The 16429-nt window shown below is 37.5% G+C and overlaps 1 protein-coding gene across 5 annotated transcripts; it reads right to left on the bottom strand.

Annotated features, from left to right (window-relative positions):
- Positions 1-105: 105 nt before the first annotated feature.
- On the bottom strand, positions 106-15493 carry LOC131310127 (paired amphipathic helix protein Sin3-like 3). Of its 5 annotated transcripts, none has more exons than XM_058336949.1 (24): positions 15095-15493; positions 14861-14958; positions 14091-14246; positions 13817-14003; positions 13646-13744; positions 13402-13524; positions 12989-13310; positions 12304-12440; positions 10594-10669; positions 10430-10465; positions 9956-10239; positions 9712-9866; positions 8550-8677; positions 8194-8448; positions 5144-5836; positions 4916-5007; positions 2715-3305; positions 2177-2277; positions 1955-2093; positions 1710-1862; positions 1414-1577; positions 960-1071; positions 684-858; positions 106-469 (listed from the first exon to the last, which is right to left on the bottom strand). In XM_058336949.1, exons 2-23 carry the CDS (start codon positions 14932-14934, stop codon positions 703-705), a joined length of 4233 nt encoding a protein of 1410 aa, XP_058192932.1. In that variant the 5' UTR covers positions 14935-14958; positions 15095-15493; the 3' UTR covers positions 106-469; positions 684-702. The 5 variants fall into 5 exon arrangements, with proteins under 5 accessions (XP_058192932.1, XP_058192934.1, XP_058192933.1 ...); XM_058336951.1 differs by having other exon boundaries at positions 14861-14952; positions 15095-15475; XM_058336950.1 differs by having other exon boundaries at positions 14861-14991; positions 15095-15475.
- Positions 15494-16429: the final 936 nt, after the last annotated feature.

Raw genomic sequence — 16429 nt, forward strand, 5'->3', positions numbered from 1 at the left:
CAAATGCCAGCTTAGCCTCACGAGGCTAAGGCCTTTAATACATAAACAGAAGCATCGAGTACCTTTTCACAGTTCACATATATGCATATATTCAAAGAATCAAAGTTTGCAAAGAAATAGTAATGGATTCTTCAGTCATTTAAATTGAAAATGTTCTTCTTACACTTCCACTGAAGCCGCGTCGACCAGCCATAGATTAAGGCCAACTCAAAGTCAAATAAAAGAGCTCCTCTACTTGGACCAGGGAGAATAAAGAAATGGTCAATGAACGACCATCTCACATTGCAAATTACCACTATTTACAGAATTAGGGCTCAAAATGCCACACTGCTTGCAGCATATACTACACTTTGTCATTTCCTTATTAGATCGGTCAAATAAATGGTAACTAAATGATATATAATACCTCCAAAGCTCCTGTGTCCGCAGCAACTGCTCCACTTCCATCGCTTTAAAAGCATCTGATTGGCTACTGAAAATGTCAAAAATCACGACATTAATAATAGTAGTTTCCATTAATCGAAACAAAATGACCTCAGAAATAAACTAACATTCCAATCTTAGTTGGAAGACTTATTAAGCTCAAAAATAACATTGTAAGAACGTGAGCGAGCGGACAAGCTTTTTGATGGAATGAGGAAATAAAAAGACAAACAAGTTGGCTTCAAACTCCAGGGATATACCATGTCTAAGAAAAGCATATTATGAACCAGAAAGGAATATGTGAAACCGTTCCACTCGGCTTAGACAACCATTTGAAGGCTTTGAGTGGCCATTGGACGAAGTTTTGTGATGCAAAAGTCTCCTCTTTTTTCTTGACCGGAACAAGACATCTTCAGTGTCTAAAACATAGGAGACCTACCAATACCAATACACCCATATATAGCTTAAAAAAGTCATGATTTGCACTCATAATTAGATTGACATCAAAATATGGTTTATAACTCAAGAAAACATACCTTGGATGAACTGCAAGATATCTTGCACTCTAGACCATTCACAACTTGGAGTCCCTCCATGGCTTGGCATGTACCAGAAAAATCATCTCCACAATCAAGTTTGCGTTTATTTCTACAAATATGAGCACATATTCACCAACCAATAGTTAAATATATTACAAAAGATTTAATACCTTTCTCCATAGTGAGAGTAGTATGAGATTTTATGTTCTCTATTGGGAGTCTAGCTCAGCTTCACAAACATTATTGTGGTCATACTCTACTATTGTTGAGAAGTCTACGCTACGAAAGACAAGAGAAAAGTAAAAAAAAAACACGTTTCCTAACTTTTGGTCAAATCGGATAAAATGAAACTTTGGAAGTGAAGAATCACAGGCAAATAAATAATAAAAAGTAATATAATAAATGAAACAATGGAACCATCATAATACTTTTCAACACATTTTCTACATACCTTCTCAAGAAAATCCCCGACTTCTCCTTTTTGTCAGAAACAAATGACAAGATGTCATCATGCAGATAACCGGCAAAATTTGGGTCCATGGAAACAGCTGCTACTTCAGGCTTATCATGGCCACAATCCATAAGCTGTATGGACAAACGAGTGGGTGCACTTGTCTGTAGCAAATTCAAATCCACTTGTATATCAGGTCTTAATCAAAACCATAATTCTCACAGTTCGACATATATACCACCACATAAAAATTCCAGCCAGATTGCAAGAGGAATGCACAAGTGTCAAAGACTTACATATCCGATCCGATATATGTTCTCCTCCTGAAGAAGAATCCGGGCATTTTCTTGATAAATTCCATCAACAAATGTTACAGCTTTTCTTGATTTTTCATATGCATATAGTTGAAGAAGTTTGTTGTCCATCTCATCAGTTGCAATAGTTTGAAGCTATTGAAGAACAATGGAAATGATTTCTTCTGTCAGAATGGGAGAACCAATACGCAAGACAGACGAAGCAAACAGGATTCCTATTACATTACCTGTTTGACAAGTTTATATATCAGCTTGTCCAGGGTGAAGAGAAGATATGACTGCGTTCCAATAACAGCTCGGCAATCATCCTCAAATTTTGTATTATCAGAGGAGCCATCAAGTAAATTGTAAAGTGCACTCAAGAATCTAAAACAAAAAAAGGAGGTCACAAATTAATACGTATTAATCATTTCAATGTTGCTGAAAGCAAAATTGCAAAGCCAACCCACCTCGCATACAGATCAGATGGACTTGTATCGTTTGAACCCCTCCACTTCTTTTCGGCAGAAGAAGAATTAATCTTTGCTGATTGTAATCTCTCATACAGTGTCTGAAAAGTCCAGTGGAAGAAGGAAACACAAAAAGAATGAGAACAATCACACAAAACACCCTGAAAGATCAACAACTTGATATAGCTTCTCCGCAATTTGTATTTCCAACTGCAGGGTGCAGTTTTAGGTTGACGGCCCATCAAGGGTCCCACATCAATGATCCAAACTGTTTACTTTGAAGTGTTCTTTGAGAGGATCATCCTATAAAAACCAGACTGTGTAGCCAATCTCATTTTTTCAAGACAACTGTGCTTCAATTGCGTGGCTACCAATATCTGATCAATTTGACTTTTTGGCCAGTCCGTTGTTTTGGTAAACTTTTCAAATTGAACAGCTTAGATGATTGATGTGGTACTCATTGTGGTCCCAATTAGAAAAAACCGCACTCTGTATTTGGGTTTAAGCCAAATAATATCTCAAAACAAACAGGGCTTACTTGATGAAGTCTGAAAAAAACATAAAAGGAATCATTTCCGTAAAACACACGGGAATCCTTCTCCTTGTCGTGTAATGCCAGAGGAACATGCTTTGTAAGAGGCCTCACTGTGTGTAGAAAACGCTCTGAGAATGGCAACGATGTTCCATCTCCCTCAACCGCATGGGCATCCGCCATCCCTTCGGCCTCGCCTTCACTTTCTGCCTTGTTATCATTTTCACCTTCTTCACGGTCATCATGGAAGCACTCACCGTTAGCAGACTCGCCACTTCCTGGAACATCACCATTCTCAGAGGCATTCTCACTGTCCTCTGATGACATCTGACCACTTTCCTCACCTTCATCATTTTGTGCTACTCCTGCCTCACCGCAACATTTTTCTTTTTCTCCATTTGCAATTTGAAAGTGGCTGCTTGCACCAGCAGCACTATCCTTTGGATTATGTGCTGTTTCGGCATCACCATCTCCATATGCTGCAAAATTACCCTCAAAATCTCCGTTCGGAGATAATTCACCCTCCTCTCTTTCAGTTTTGATGCCCTCTGCAATTGACCCATGTGAAGATGACACTGGTATTGTATAATCACCAACCTGTAGCATCAAAGAGGATCAAGCAATAAATCAACATAGAAGACCGAAACCATCGGCAACCTAGTTAAAAAAAATTCACTTGCAAGCTATCCAACTCGTAACCCTAGCCAAGAGAAGATCATACCATCAGGACACAAGGCTCCAAAAGGTGCACTTTGTGGGTTAATACCATCTAAACAACCTTAAGTCATAAAGTTGGGATTTCCGCCAAGGAATATGTAACTTTTCTGGATCTAGACCTCCTATTCTGTCGAAGGTCAAGGCAAGATCAAGTGGCAGATGATCGATTACAGAATATAGCATGAATAGTAGCTTAAGAACGTGGAGGGGAGGCATAGGGGTTTCAAATTATATTCGGGCTTCAGGTCTGAGGGTCAGTCACAAATGGTTGCGTTCTTCTATTTATCCAGTCACAGGTCCCATTACCTAGCTATTGCTTAGTCAATGGTCTATCAATAAGAAACATTCAGTCCAAGTGAGAGAGAGAGAGAGAGAGAGAGAGAGAGAGAGAGAGAGTGATTTGCAGCTGCTTATCATGCTCAAAAAATGATGCAAGAATCTATCATGAGAAAGCTAGATAATGTCCCATATCTCAGTGGTAAAATTGCAATCAGCATACGCCATATGGAGAATATCTAAAAGTGTTGTACACCTCCCCTCATAAAGCCCTAATATGCCCTAACTCTAGGAAATTAAGACTTTGGTGTACCCAACTGCAGCTTGATAACAAAAGTGTCTATATATCTAAGTTCTTAAAACTTAACCTGTTCAACGTTTCTGCAACTAAGCACGTTTGAGGACACGCAAGCACTGAAAATTGGTATTCATTTTAAGGATGAGAGGCTTATCACTGATGCTCCATGGAAGGAAGTATTCAATTTTGTTTTCCCTCAAACTATCCTAAAGGGCAAGAAATTCAGTAGTCAGTACTATACGTGCTTTTGAGACTTGAAGAAAAATAGGAAAATTAAAAGAGAATAATTATTTTCCTTGCTTTCTTTGTTTGTTTCCACATATATGAGGGATGTTAAAAAAAAACTAGAAGGGAATTAAATTGATAGTCACTTTCCTCCTATTTTCTTTCCATATTCTTTCCCATTTCCCTTTATTTCTCTAGTTGGTTCCTCTTTATAATTTTCTTTCCCAGTTCTCCATGAAATCACAAATGAAACTTATTTTTCTTCTTAATTTATTTCCCTTCTCTTTTCCAAATCCAACAAAAGAAAATATTTATTCCCTCAGCCCCATATTGTTTGCCAACTATTCTCTTTGGGGTGTCCCAAACTGTTTGCTTTCTTTAAAAAGTAAAAGAAAAAATGGGTATTTATTTCCATAAATTAACATCATAAATGACTAAAAGTAGTTTTAGAAGTAGAGAATAAGAAGCAATGATGAAAATCTAATCAAATTTTCGTAAGGAGAGATGCATTAATTGCATGTGCCCTTAATGTACAGAGCAAACAATATGGAATGGAGAGAGTAATATCTTTAAGAACAAATCAGAGAGTATTAGTAGTTAGAACCAACAGCACTCAGCAATTAAATTCTCCTACTAGATAACTTAAGAATGCCATTCCTGTGAATTATCTTAACAAAATAAGTCACTGTACCTCTGACGAAGGTAAAATTCCATCGCTAGGCATCGTTTCAGGCCCACCCTCAACAAAAGCACTGCCACATCCGGTAGGAGTATCACAAAGGCCTTGAATTAAAAAAAAGTTCAGATCCCGCTCATCAATTTAAGAGAAATGCAACCAAAAGAACGACTGGAAGAGTCCAGAGAGCAAAGGGATGGAATAAACCATATACTCTAACAGGATTAGAAACAAAAAGCAAACCTGATGTGTTTTCTGTATTTGTTCTTCCACGAGATTCATCTACTCCAGCGGCTGGGGATGTGTTTGAATTAGCTAACTGATTATTTGAACTAACTTGTCTTATGAGCCCTAACCTTTCGTCATCAACAACACTATTACTCTGAACATTTCCAAGTAGAGGGGTGTTACATAAAGTATCACTTCTACTAGAATGATCTAAATCACGAGGTTCATCTGCTTTAACCCCATTATCACCATTTGCCAACCAAACGCGGCACGAATTCAATTGTTCAGGGGGAATACTTCCACCTACATTTTTTGAAGGATTTGATTCTTCTGTAGTAATAAAAGTAGAACCACAAACTGGACTTCCATCACTTTCTCCAATGTTTAAAGCACCAGTTTGCACAGTACGATTTGCAGCCTTTATGACATCTTCTGTGTCCTCTGCCCCCTGAGGCCTAGAAGGAACCCCAAGCATAGGTTCCACGAAGGTTGTCCAAATCTTCATAACATTGTCCAGCTGTTCACTAGTACAAACTTCACCACAGGAATATTGGATGAGCTGGTACAAGTCTTCATGGATGTCCGAATCAGGATATTCAAATTCCATATGTGGAATAATAGGTTGTCTATTTCCAACAGCAATAGCGAGCAGCACATCATCTTCCGTGCTTTTCTTTTCACCAATTTCTTTGATCTCAGACAATAAGGCTGTACAATGATTTGAAAGCAATAAGATCATTTCTAGCTGAACGAAAAAACTGGGGGAGTGTCATATGGTAATTCAATGAATTTTGATGTTGCACATAATGTTACAAACTAGTCAAATTTCTATACAGTATTTACAAATACCAATTTGTCTCCTTAAAGCAGGACTGATGGTCTAAATTTCAGTCTAGATGGTTGGTTGTATGTCAGACTCCAAAGTTGTGTTAGACACATTGGACTGTTCACTGTTCACATTCCATTGATGTCCAAACACTTCGACAATAAACAGAACTACAGATGTCCTCATGAAGAGCATGCCAAGTCAATTGAACTAAAAAAAAGTTTACGTTTACGAAATAAAAAGAAGCTTCCTTAAACGAAGGAGGGAAACAACTTTTCTTAGTATGTAGACATCTTTACGACAAAAAAGAACCATGATATTTGCATCATGAATGTGGAAGTGGGTATCAACATAAGGAACCATTTCAGAGACAAGCAAAATTCTTTTCCATCAAATAAGGCATCAAACTGCAAAAGGTCAGATAAATGGTGTCCTAGTTTCAAGCCTTTATAATTTGCCAGTAGCATAACTTCAACCATAAGGAAAATGGTTTGAATGGAGTCCCTATATTCCTGAAAGTCATTTCAAATTAAATCAAAAGCATTATCTGAACCTTAGTATAGAAACTATTTTACACTTCTTTGTAGACACACACAACCTCAACGTGGCTTCAGAGAGTTGACTGTATTACAAACCTACAACTAGAAATAGAAATCCTAAAAAAAAACCCAGAAGAAATTAATTTGAATAATGCATCATCATTATTAAACACGGTAGGGAAAAAAGACTTTCGTGCTCAGTTGCCTAGGGTTCTGGGCATGTGCTTCACCTATATATGCTAAGTACAATCTTACAAATCTAACCCTTATTCAAAGAGCTAGGGTTGCATGCAACTATATAGGGCGACCAATAGCTCAGATCTTACTCAGAATCTTAGAAGACAAATCTAGATCAGATCTGATCGGATATGTTACTGATCACAAATCTGCACAAATCCAGATCCAGTTGACAACAGATCCCCTATCTGTTGATCAACATCGATCTGGAATTAGCAATCTCAAAGACAACAATAAATTACAGTAATTTTTTTTCATAAAAAAGATATCTCGTAATGCCTCCAGTTACAAACCTCCACTGCTTATTTCTGAGGGAAAAATTAAATAGTTGACAACAAAGAGAGATTCTTCTACAGCTCCCGGATCCATATAACCTGATAATTTCTGCTCACAGTTTTACAACATAACTTACATATAAAGAACTCCAAGTATAGAACAATTAGCTAAGAAGAGAAAGATGTGAAATGTAAATGGGAGAGAGAGGTGCTAAGGAGTCAGGAAGCATGAGGGACATAGATCTTGAATCGATCATGCATTCATGCCCAACTCTGCGACCAGATCCAAAGGAGGAGGAGGAGGAGGAGGAGGAGAGAAGCGGCTGAATGAGGAAACCCTATCTTCACTCAGATATATAAAGCAGCCCCCACAAGATCATAAGAAATCCAACGGTGGATATGCGAAGTAAGAAAAAAGGATTTTTCTTAAATAATGATGAAAATACTTCTTATTCTGGATCACCAGTGCCCCCAAAACGGATCACATCTAATTCAACGTAAACATTTTAACCAATGGAGCAACTGCATTTAGATCAAACTCAGACAAATGGACTCAGACAAATGGAGTAGACTCCTTTTGCTAATGCGTAATTAGACTTTAGTCTTCCTTTTTTCTTCTTTTACAAAATGCTTCCCACACGAAAATTTTCCACAAGCAAATATTCCACTTATAAGTTAAATAAGGATCATCCATTGAAAATGTCTTGTGAAAATTAAGGACAGCCAAGTGATGGTTTAGGACACAAAATGTTTTGAATTAACACTGGACACTCCACAAATTTAAGATATTGGGGGGAATGAAACCTAGTAATTTTGGAATTACTAAATTTCAAAGTTCTTTTACAATTTTGAATGAACAAATGATACACAAGTTTCAGTACAGGTTGTGGCTGTGTAAGTACTCCTTATACACCTTTACATATACTTAAGATTACTGATACTCCCGATGCATAACAAAAATGTAATTCCTGTCTCATTGTCTGTGCTGATAATTAATACCACGCAAGAATGTTCTCAAAAGATCTGAAAATCATTATCTAAGCAAAACTTAGCCACCAGAAGACAAGCTTGATTCTTCAAAAGACTATTATCAATAGCTAAAGATTATTTGGTTATAGGATCCTAATATTAAGATATTCAAATTTACAATAATTCTCATCCACATCGAAATGTTCAGTTCTAAGTTACCTTTTGTGCTCAAGCTCTTTGTGTCCTGCTGCTTAAAGTAAAAGCTACGATGATCAAGCGACTTGTGATAGTTCTTGGTGTATATTTCAGCCCAAACTTTATTAAAATCAGTATGACACCTAGCCCACTCCTCTTGTTTCTGCTTCAAGCGAGTCAATATAACAGGCAGTGCAAGAGGTGCATTTTTCCTCAATACATCCACTGCATCAAGGCCGTGGTCACCATACAACCGTTCAATGCACCTTAGGTTCAGAGCTGTAATAAATGAGACAATAGATTCAACATGACTTCACCACAAAAAAAAAAAAAAAACACATATATGGCAAACTCATTACTTGTTTATTAACTTGCATCACCTGTTAAATGGTCCTCAATACGAATAGGACTATCCATTCTAACTGTGTTATCACTAATCTTGCTCAATAGCTCCTCTACGCGCTTAGTTGTCACATTAACAGACTCCAATAACATATCCAGTTCAAACCTGACATCAAAAATAACAATAGCATCAGCAGTTATTGAACTCCATACAATTTCAAAGAGAACACTTTCAAGAAATTTGATTGCGCATCCAAAAATGCTATGTTGACCATCTACAACAAGCATTTACTTTTATTACCATCTCGTGGCACAACCCACAAGGGCTGGATATTATTAGTGTCTATGTTGTATACTTGTATGCATTGTAGCAATGGTTTTTAAGCATTCCACACCACATGGTAAGAGCAAATGGTTGTTGCATAGCATTTGTAATGGCACAAAGAGGGAGAGTACAAAGGGTGTACAGAACTATAGAAGCATGGAACCTATGATGCACGGGCACGGATACGGACGCTGACACAGACACGGGAATTCTAAAAAAATGGGGACACGGACACGGTGGGGGACATGCCACGTGTATATTTATTTATTTATTTATATTTTTTCAATTTTTTTTCCAAATTTAAATGGCAAAATGTGGACAAAACGAAAAATCCATAGTTCCAATACCATTCAAACAAAATAAGACATCCATAAGTTCAATACAACCCTATTGAAAAATTATAGTTTGACCCCCAATTTTTTTTAAAATTACAGTTTGACCCCAAATTTTTAAAAAAAATTGCACTTTGACCCCTGCCGTGTCCCCATTGGTGTCCCCAGCTGTGTCCCCCTCAAAAATTTAAATTAAATTACGGGACACGTCGCCACATGTCCCCGTGTCCGACACCGCAATAAGTCAACCTCTAAAGGTGTCAATGCTTCATAGAATGGAACTAAAGTAGGATCAAACGAGGATCTATTTTTTTTTTTTGATCCGAACGAGGATCTATTTGAGTAGCAAAAACTTGAGAGAAAAAAAAGCACATCCCACAATTGGGTAGGCAGCTAAACTACAAATCTAAAGCTGAAGCCTAATAGGAAAGAAAGAGAAATGAAAGCCAAGGGAAAAAAAATTAAGTTCTACTTCATCTCAAATAGAAGTATGAAATGTTTAATACAGTAGATTTTATTGGACGGCTCCAGGTTGTTTCAAACCTGTCATCTTCACATCGAAATAAACTTTCTTCATACTGGTTTTTGCGCATGTGCTTAAAAGAGTAATCCTCACTTCCGGAAGTGACAGACACCCAATGATCATTCAATACTTCAGCCCCAATCTCAGTCCTCTGGCTTGCAGTAGGGATTGGATACTGCACAGAGCAAATCAAGACACATAATGCAGAAGTTAGTAAGAAGTAAGAACAATACCTCGAAAGTAGGAAACTTTGAGGAAGCTTACATTCTTTGGCAGAAGTCGATAACTAGGAGTGCATTGCTCACAGTTTGAGAGGTCAAGTTCTTGAATGGGTTTCGCCATATACTTATCCTTGCTTGATAACAGAGATACCCTGTGGCTTACTACATCTTTACTACCAAAGGCTACAGCTTTGTCAGGTCGATCCCTTTCTCTTTTCTCAAAACAATCTCCATCTTTATCCTTATCATCCCTCTCACGATCCCGGTCTCCTTCCCTACCCTCTCCCTTCAGTGTCCTGGGTAAATTTCCTTCATTCCACAATGATCCTGCAATAAATTAAAAGCCATGGTTGTCAGACATTACTGTGCACAAAACATCACATATACCAATGCCTCCCTCAAGACTCAAAAGTCCCATAAAAAAATACATAAGACCATATATGATACTGAGCAAATAGAACCATATAAAATAGCAATATCATACAATAAAATAAAATAAAAAGAACATTCAGCCTACTTTTACTCATCACACCGGCAACAGCAAGAAAACCATCTGCAGGAAAGATCTTAATTAGATAAACTCACAGGAATGAAAGATCAAGAAAAGATAAGTAGTAAGCAGTAGCACAGCAAAATATTCTAAGAATGAAAACTTGATAAACTGCACTCAACAACTATTACCAATCTTTTCACACCGTGCAAAAAAGTCATTGAATCCTTCCATTAGGTCTGGATACCTCCCAAGCAAACCTTTAACCTGGAGCAGCCAAGAGAATCCAGATATCATGGGCACATCCCATATATGTAAGAAACATTTCTATAAGAATGCCAATTGCCTAAGTATATCAAAATTAAACTGTTTGGTAAATTTCAGATATCATATTTTTCAAACTTAATGTGTGAAGGGTTTCAGTAATCTGTTCTACTGTATCACCCTCAGCTCGGCGTTCATGATAGGCTCCCTCTTTGGACAAGATAGGTGAGAAGAAGAATTAGAGAAAACCAGATCTCGGCGGAGATAAAGAGATTATATGTGATCAAAGAAATGAGAGGTATTATAGAAACTATAGATTCTAAATGTTTACAAGATTCTAAATGTTTACAGCTGACAAATTTTCAACAGAGTAAATGAAGGTATCCATCACTGTCATAAATGTGCAGGTGCTATATGTTGACAGTGCTAATTGTATTGGCAATTAAATATAAAGGATCACAGATCGTATTAAGGACTAAAGTATCACGCACACAAGGAAGGAGCCATGATTTAATATCAGGTGGAAAAATGCAACAAGAAGGTCGAAGAGTTTCCTTTCTACAAAGGGCAACCGCAATAAGCAGTAACTATTAAGAGCAACAGTGGGAACAAAGAAGAGTCTCATCATACTCAGTTTCCATATCCAGTCATCAAAGAATATCAAGGCAAAAATGGAAAAAAAGGTCTGCTAGGCAATGACACATTGCAGTATTGTCTATTAACAAATACATGTATAAGTTAAGGCAAACAATTGTGGTAGTTGACAAAACAGCTACTATCATACAGACAAAGTACCCAACAGGGAAACAATAAAATGTCAAAAAAGCAGGGGAATTCACGTCTAGAATCTTATCTATTTCTGAGGAACACCAAGCAATAGAGACTGAGAAACTATGATTAAAAAAAAAAAAAAGCAACTCAATAGAAAAAGGTGGGGAAGTATGATCCATCAGGTGCATCTTTCGCCCCTCGGAACTTGAAAAGTAAGCCTCCAAAAACAAAGGCGAAGTTATCCCAGAATGGAGACGTTGTTAAGAGGCAACGAGGGTTGGGATAGGACAAAGAGTCAAGTCTTGCCTTCAACCAGAAAAATGAGCAAAACTATGTTGAACCCAATCTTCATTGCTAGAAATAACTGAGAGCTTTAAGCACTACTTAGCAACAGCTTGGGTAATGTGTAGCTTAATTGGGCCTTCTTCAGTGCACAGATAGCAAAAGATATTTTGCCAAGAGTGATCCCAGGGTCCTAGACAACTATGACAAAAGAGAAAATCTATGGCGATACTTGCAGAAACTCACTCTTCGTAACTCAAGACCTAGTTCTTGCACTCATCCAAAGTACGCCAGTCAGATATCAAACCATTCCCTTGGGACCCTCAATTTCTGATGTTTTAGTATGTAACATCTTACATTCCCAATAAGCACTGCGTAAGGTTAGGGAATGAAAGGTGGTGCCAGAATTCATAACTAGTTCTATAATCAAATATATATTCTCTTTAAGTAGAATTTTAATGCACCAAAAAAAAGCCCCACTATGTATCAGAAAACAACAACAAACACCCATAAACTGTTTGTACTTGAAACCCAAAACAAGGAAAGCACAAAGACAGAAGAACTTAAAAGCCCGAAAGACATACCATATTTTGCAATTGTGATCGACCAATTATTTCTTTGCTAAAGATATTAAGGCACTTCAGAAATTCCTGGTAAACATTGGAATTATTTAACCTCTCCTTAACTTTCTCACAGAAGGCAAACTCTTGGCTGTACATGCCTGCAATGACACCATCGAACTCAGGATGCAAGCTTTTTTAAGGAAGGATATGTCTAAGAAGCTGAGAAAGGGAAGACAACTAATTGATAGCCGCCCAAAGAAGCGCAAACATATAGACAAATGTCAGGCTTTTAAGCAATCGTAGCCACAAACAAAATCCAGTTCCAATGAATATCATTCAAGGCACCGATCATGTCATTGTCATGTGTCAAAGCACAAAGGCAATGGCATTTCTCTGTTTTGAGATCTCTCTTTTCTGACATTTATAGCAGGTGTACATGTACAAAACACCATTTTCAGGGAAAAGAATTGAAATATGGCAACCTATGTTGATTGCATAAAACCAAATCAAGCAGTTGATGTCCGAAGAAAATGACTCCAGATATGACACATACGAGTTACGGAAAATCAGAACAGAACAAACAAATGAATATTTGACCATAACATAAGAAACAGAGCACCGACATCAGATAGAGTTCCAGGAGTGGGAAAAAGTCATAGTAGTATAGCACCAAAACTAAGAATTCGGAAGTAGCATAACCACTCACTTTTGATGGCAGTTTTATTATCATAAGATGATGAACCAGGGTGCATGCCAAAGTTCTCTGCCACTTCAGCACCCAGGTGTAATTGGTCAGCAACAGAGTCTTCAATCCCACAAGTAGATTTCCTTTTATGGGGAAAACACTGCACTCCATCATGCTCAAAGTCTTTATCATCCCGTTCCCTTCGTTCTCGGTCTTTCCTTCTCTCTTTTTCTTTTTCACCGCGCTTCCGGTGCTCTTCGTTACTTCTCATTAGTGCTTTATTATGGTCAGCATCAGGCCGGTCAACACTAAGGTCACGGTCAGCATGTGAATCGATAGGCTTCTGGAATGTTAGATTGAAAAAAATAACAATAAATGAGGATGAGAAGCGACCAAAAAAGAAAAGGGAAATAAAAAGAGGAAGGAGAAATTACCTTTTCAACATGCATATGCCTGTCATCATGGCAGAAGACAGGAGATGCAGCAGCAGAAGAATCAGGCAGAAAATTCGTGAATTCCACAAGCAGGTCGCGGTGCTCACGGAAAAGAGCAGCAACCTACAAATGGTATAAATTACTAACAGCACTCACTATATAGTAGCAGGATTAGATAGAAAACAGGGGGAAGTGCAAAAAAGAAGATAGAAGTTGATGACAAGACCAAAAACCAACAACACACCTCCTGGTAGACCTCGGTAATGGATTTGCTATCCTTCCTATACATATTCAAAATATCAAGAAAAGCTTTATACACATGATCATCACCTTGAAATCTTATCTGCATGAAAAAGTACCAATTAGATGGATATGCTGAAGAGCAAAACTAGATGATGCAGTGTGTCGTTTTCACCTTGATTTTGCTGACAAAATTAATTGCTTCTTCAAATTCAACAGGCTTCTTGCCCGGAGTTGGTTCGTCCTCTGAAGGGAGGGTTATCTCATAGCCCTTCGGCAAAAAGGTATTAAAACCCAAAATTAGGTCTCGATGCCCTTTAAATAATTCCTTCACTCTCGCTATGACACCAGCAGTGTCAATTCTACAAAAAGCGAACAATGGAACGTAGTGATCAATGAGGGAACATCATTTTGATTCTAAGAGTAGAAGAAAGAACAAATGATCAAACCTTTGAGCCTTGAAATCTTTCATAACATCAAGGAACACATCGTATTTCGCCCTATTGTCTTGAAACATATCCTTAACTGCTTTGAGATAGGCCAATGCGTCATTTGTTGTTAGTTTCTGTGCGCTTGATGCGGCCGTCATCTGAGGGTGCCCAGAGCTTCATAACCCAAAAAACTTACGTCAAGAAAAAAAAAATCAAATTCGACTCCTTAAAATAGATCAATTCACTTTGCTGACCCACTTATTAGACATGTCTTTCTTTACATTAGATAGCATATTAGCTATCCCTACAGCTCTATATCTGAAATCTTCATATCTATATCTATTGCTTTCAGGCCTTTTTAGTTATTCACCATTGCAATTATAACCTTTCCTTTCCTCCAGATCTTGATCTTCCAAGACGAGAGTTATAATTTGAGAGAGATTTTTCATGCAACATCAAGTTTGTCCTTATAAGGATAGTTCCACAAAATTTGATTTTGTTGCCCTCAATGCCCAACCTAATCACTAATGGAACCAGCAACAAAAATCCAAAGCTTTTAGTCAGAATCAGAAACACAAAATATATTCCTGATCGGAAAATAACTAACAGTACCATGATTTAAGAGAATTAATAATAATTTTCAGGGTGAATGAGCTTAATCTCATTTGGTTGCATCATGCATGACTAAGTTATTAACCTTTATTACTTAAATTAAACACCTTATGAAGGAGCTTAATCACGGGTTAATTTCTCACAATACAAGAACAATATGAGAGAAAGAGACTAACGGGTCGGCGCGAGAGGAGACGGCGGGGCGTTTGAGTTGAGAAGCCATGAGCACATCATCTCTAGACCTCTTCATATTTGTAATTAATCACCTCTTAATCTTCAACAAATTGAACCGATTAGAATCACAATCCTGGCAAAAAAAGGAAGAAAAAAAAAACAAAAAAAAACAACTCGTGCACTAGATCTGAAAACAAAAACAAAAGTAAACAAAAATTCGAAATTTCAAGCCGAACCTGTTGTGAACGGATCACCTCCAGAGCAGGAATTACATTACTTGAATGCAAAGCAAGGCACAGTATCATTAGGGAGACAAACAATGTTTTGAATTGAAGTTTGATCTTCGAGTTAGCGGCGAGTAAAGCTTTTCCTTCACACGATGATGAAGAAACAGGTACAATTATGGATGCTGAATGTGTATATATATATGTGAATATGTATGTGTATATATATGTCTCGCGGTTTAATTTAGGACATGTATATATGTATCAAAGCAGGCAGGTGTTTTGGAGAGAGAGAGAGAGGGAGGAGAGAGAGACGGTAATCAAAAATCTCTCGCCAGGGAGGAAAAACAGAGGATGCAAGAGTTGTATAAATTGTGGTGCTAGGAATAAAAAAAACCACTACACAATATAAGAAAGACAGGAGGAGAAAAGGGGGTGTGGTGTTATTTTTATTGTTTTCCTAAGGTATTTGCAGTTAGATGCAAGGTGGTGAATACTGTACCGGCTAGTGTTATTTTTTCACATGCAACAATTTATAGTATTACATATATATTTATTAAAAAGAAAAATATAAGAGAAAATAATCGGACCGATTGATATTGTCCGTTACTTAAAGAAAATAAATAAGTTTCAAAGTAGTTCGGTACTGTCTGGTATTGGCCGATACCGCCTGGTATTTGAGCCATAACAAAATTAACGATGTAGGGTACCGAATTTTGGACAATATCGGTATGTATCGACTAGTACGATACGGGATTCATGACCTTGGTTTGATGAGTTCCGTTTTCTTTTCTTTTTTCCATTATTGCATACATCAGCGAGTTAGTAGGTTCATTCATAAGGAGTTTCAAAGGCTCTCCATAGTCCTGAATCTCAAACGCCTACGACGGGGCTCAAATCCTAACTTCCCACATGGAAAGACCAGAAGATGTTAACTGAACTAGAACCCATTGGCCGATAAGTCCCATTTAGGGGCATGGTTTTTGTTGAAGTGGTCCAATAAACAGGAAGTAGAGGTGGAGGGTATAATTGTCTTTAACAGAATGGATTTGTACATACATATTTTTCAATGGGTTTATATATGCTGGCGACGCACTTGGAATATTTATAACTCCTTCCCAAGATACCTTCGTCTTCATCGAATTTTAATCCTAAAAATACCCTTTTTCAGGTATATTGAGTCTCATTTAGGGGTTTCGTTGTTGAAGTGGTATAGTAAATGGTGAGTTGTGGAGGAGGGCATAATTGTCTCAACATAATGGGTTAATATATACTTGGTAGTTGCCTACATGCATATCTTAAAGTGATTCTATTTGAAGTTTTGAACCTAAACAAGTTCTTTCTGGT

Source organism: Rhododendron vialii, chromosome 12a (assembly GCF_030253575.1).
Source record: "Rhododendron vialii isolate Sample 1 chromosome 12a, ASM3025357v1".
NCBI lineage: Eukaryota > Viridiplantae > Streptophyta > Magnoliopsida > Ericales > Ericaceae > Rhododendron > Rhododendron vialii.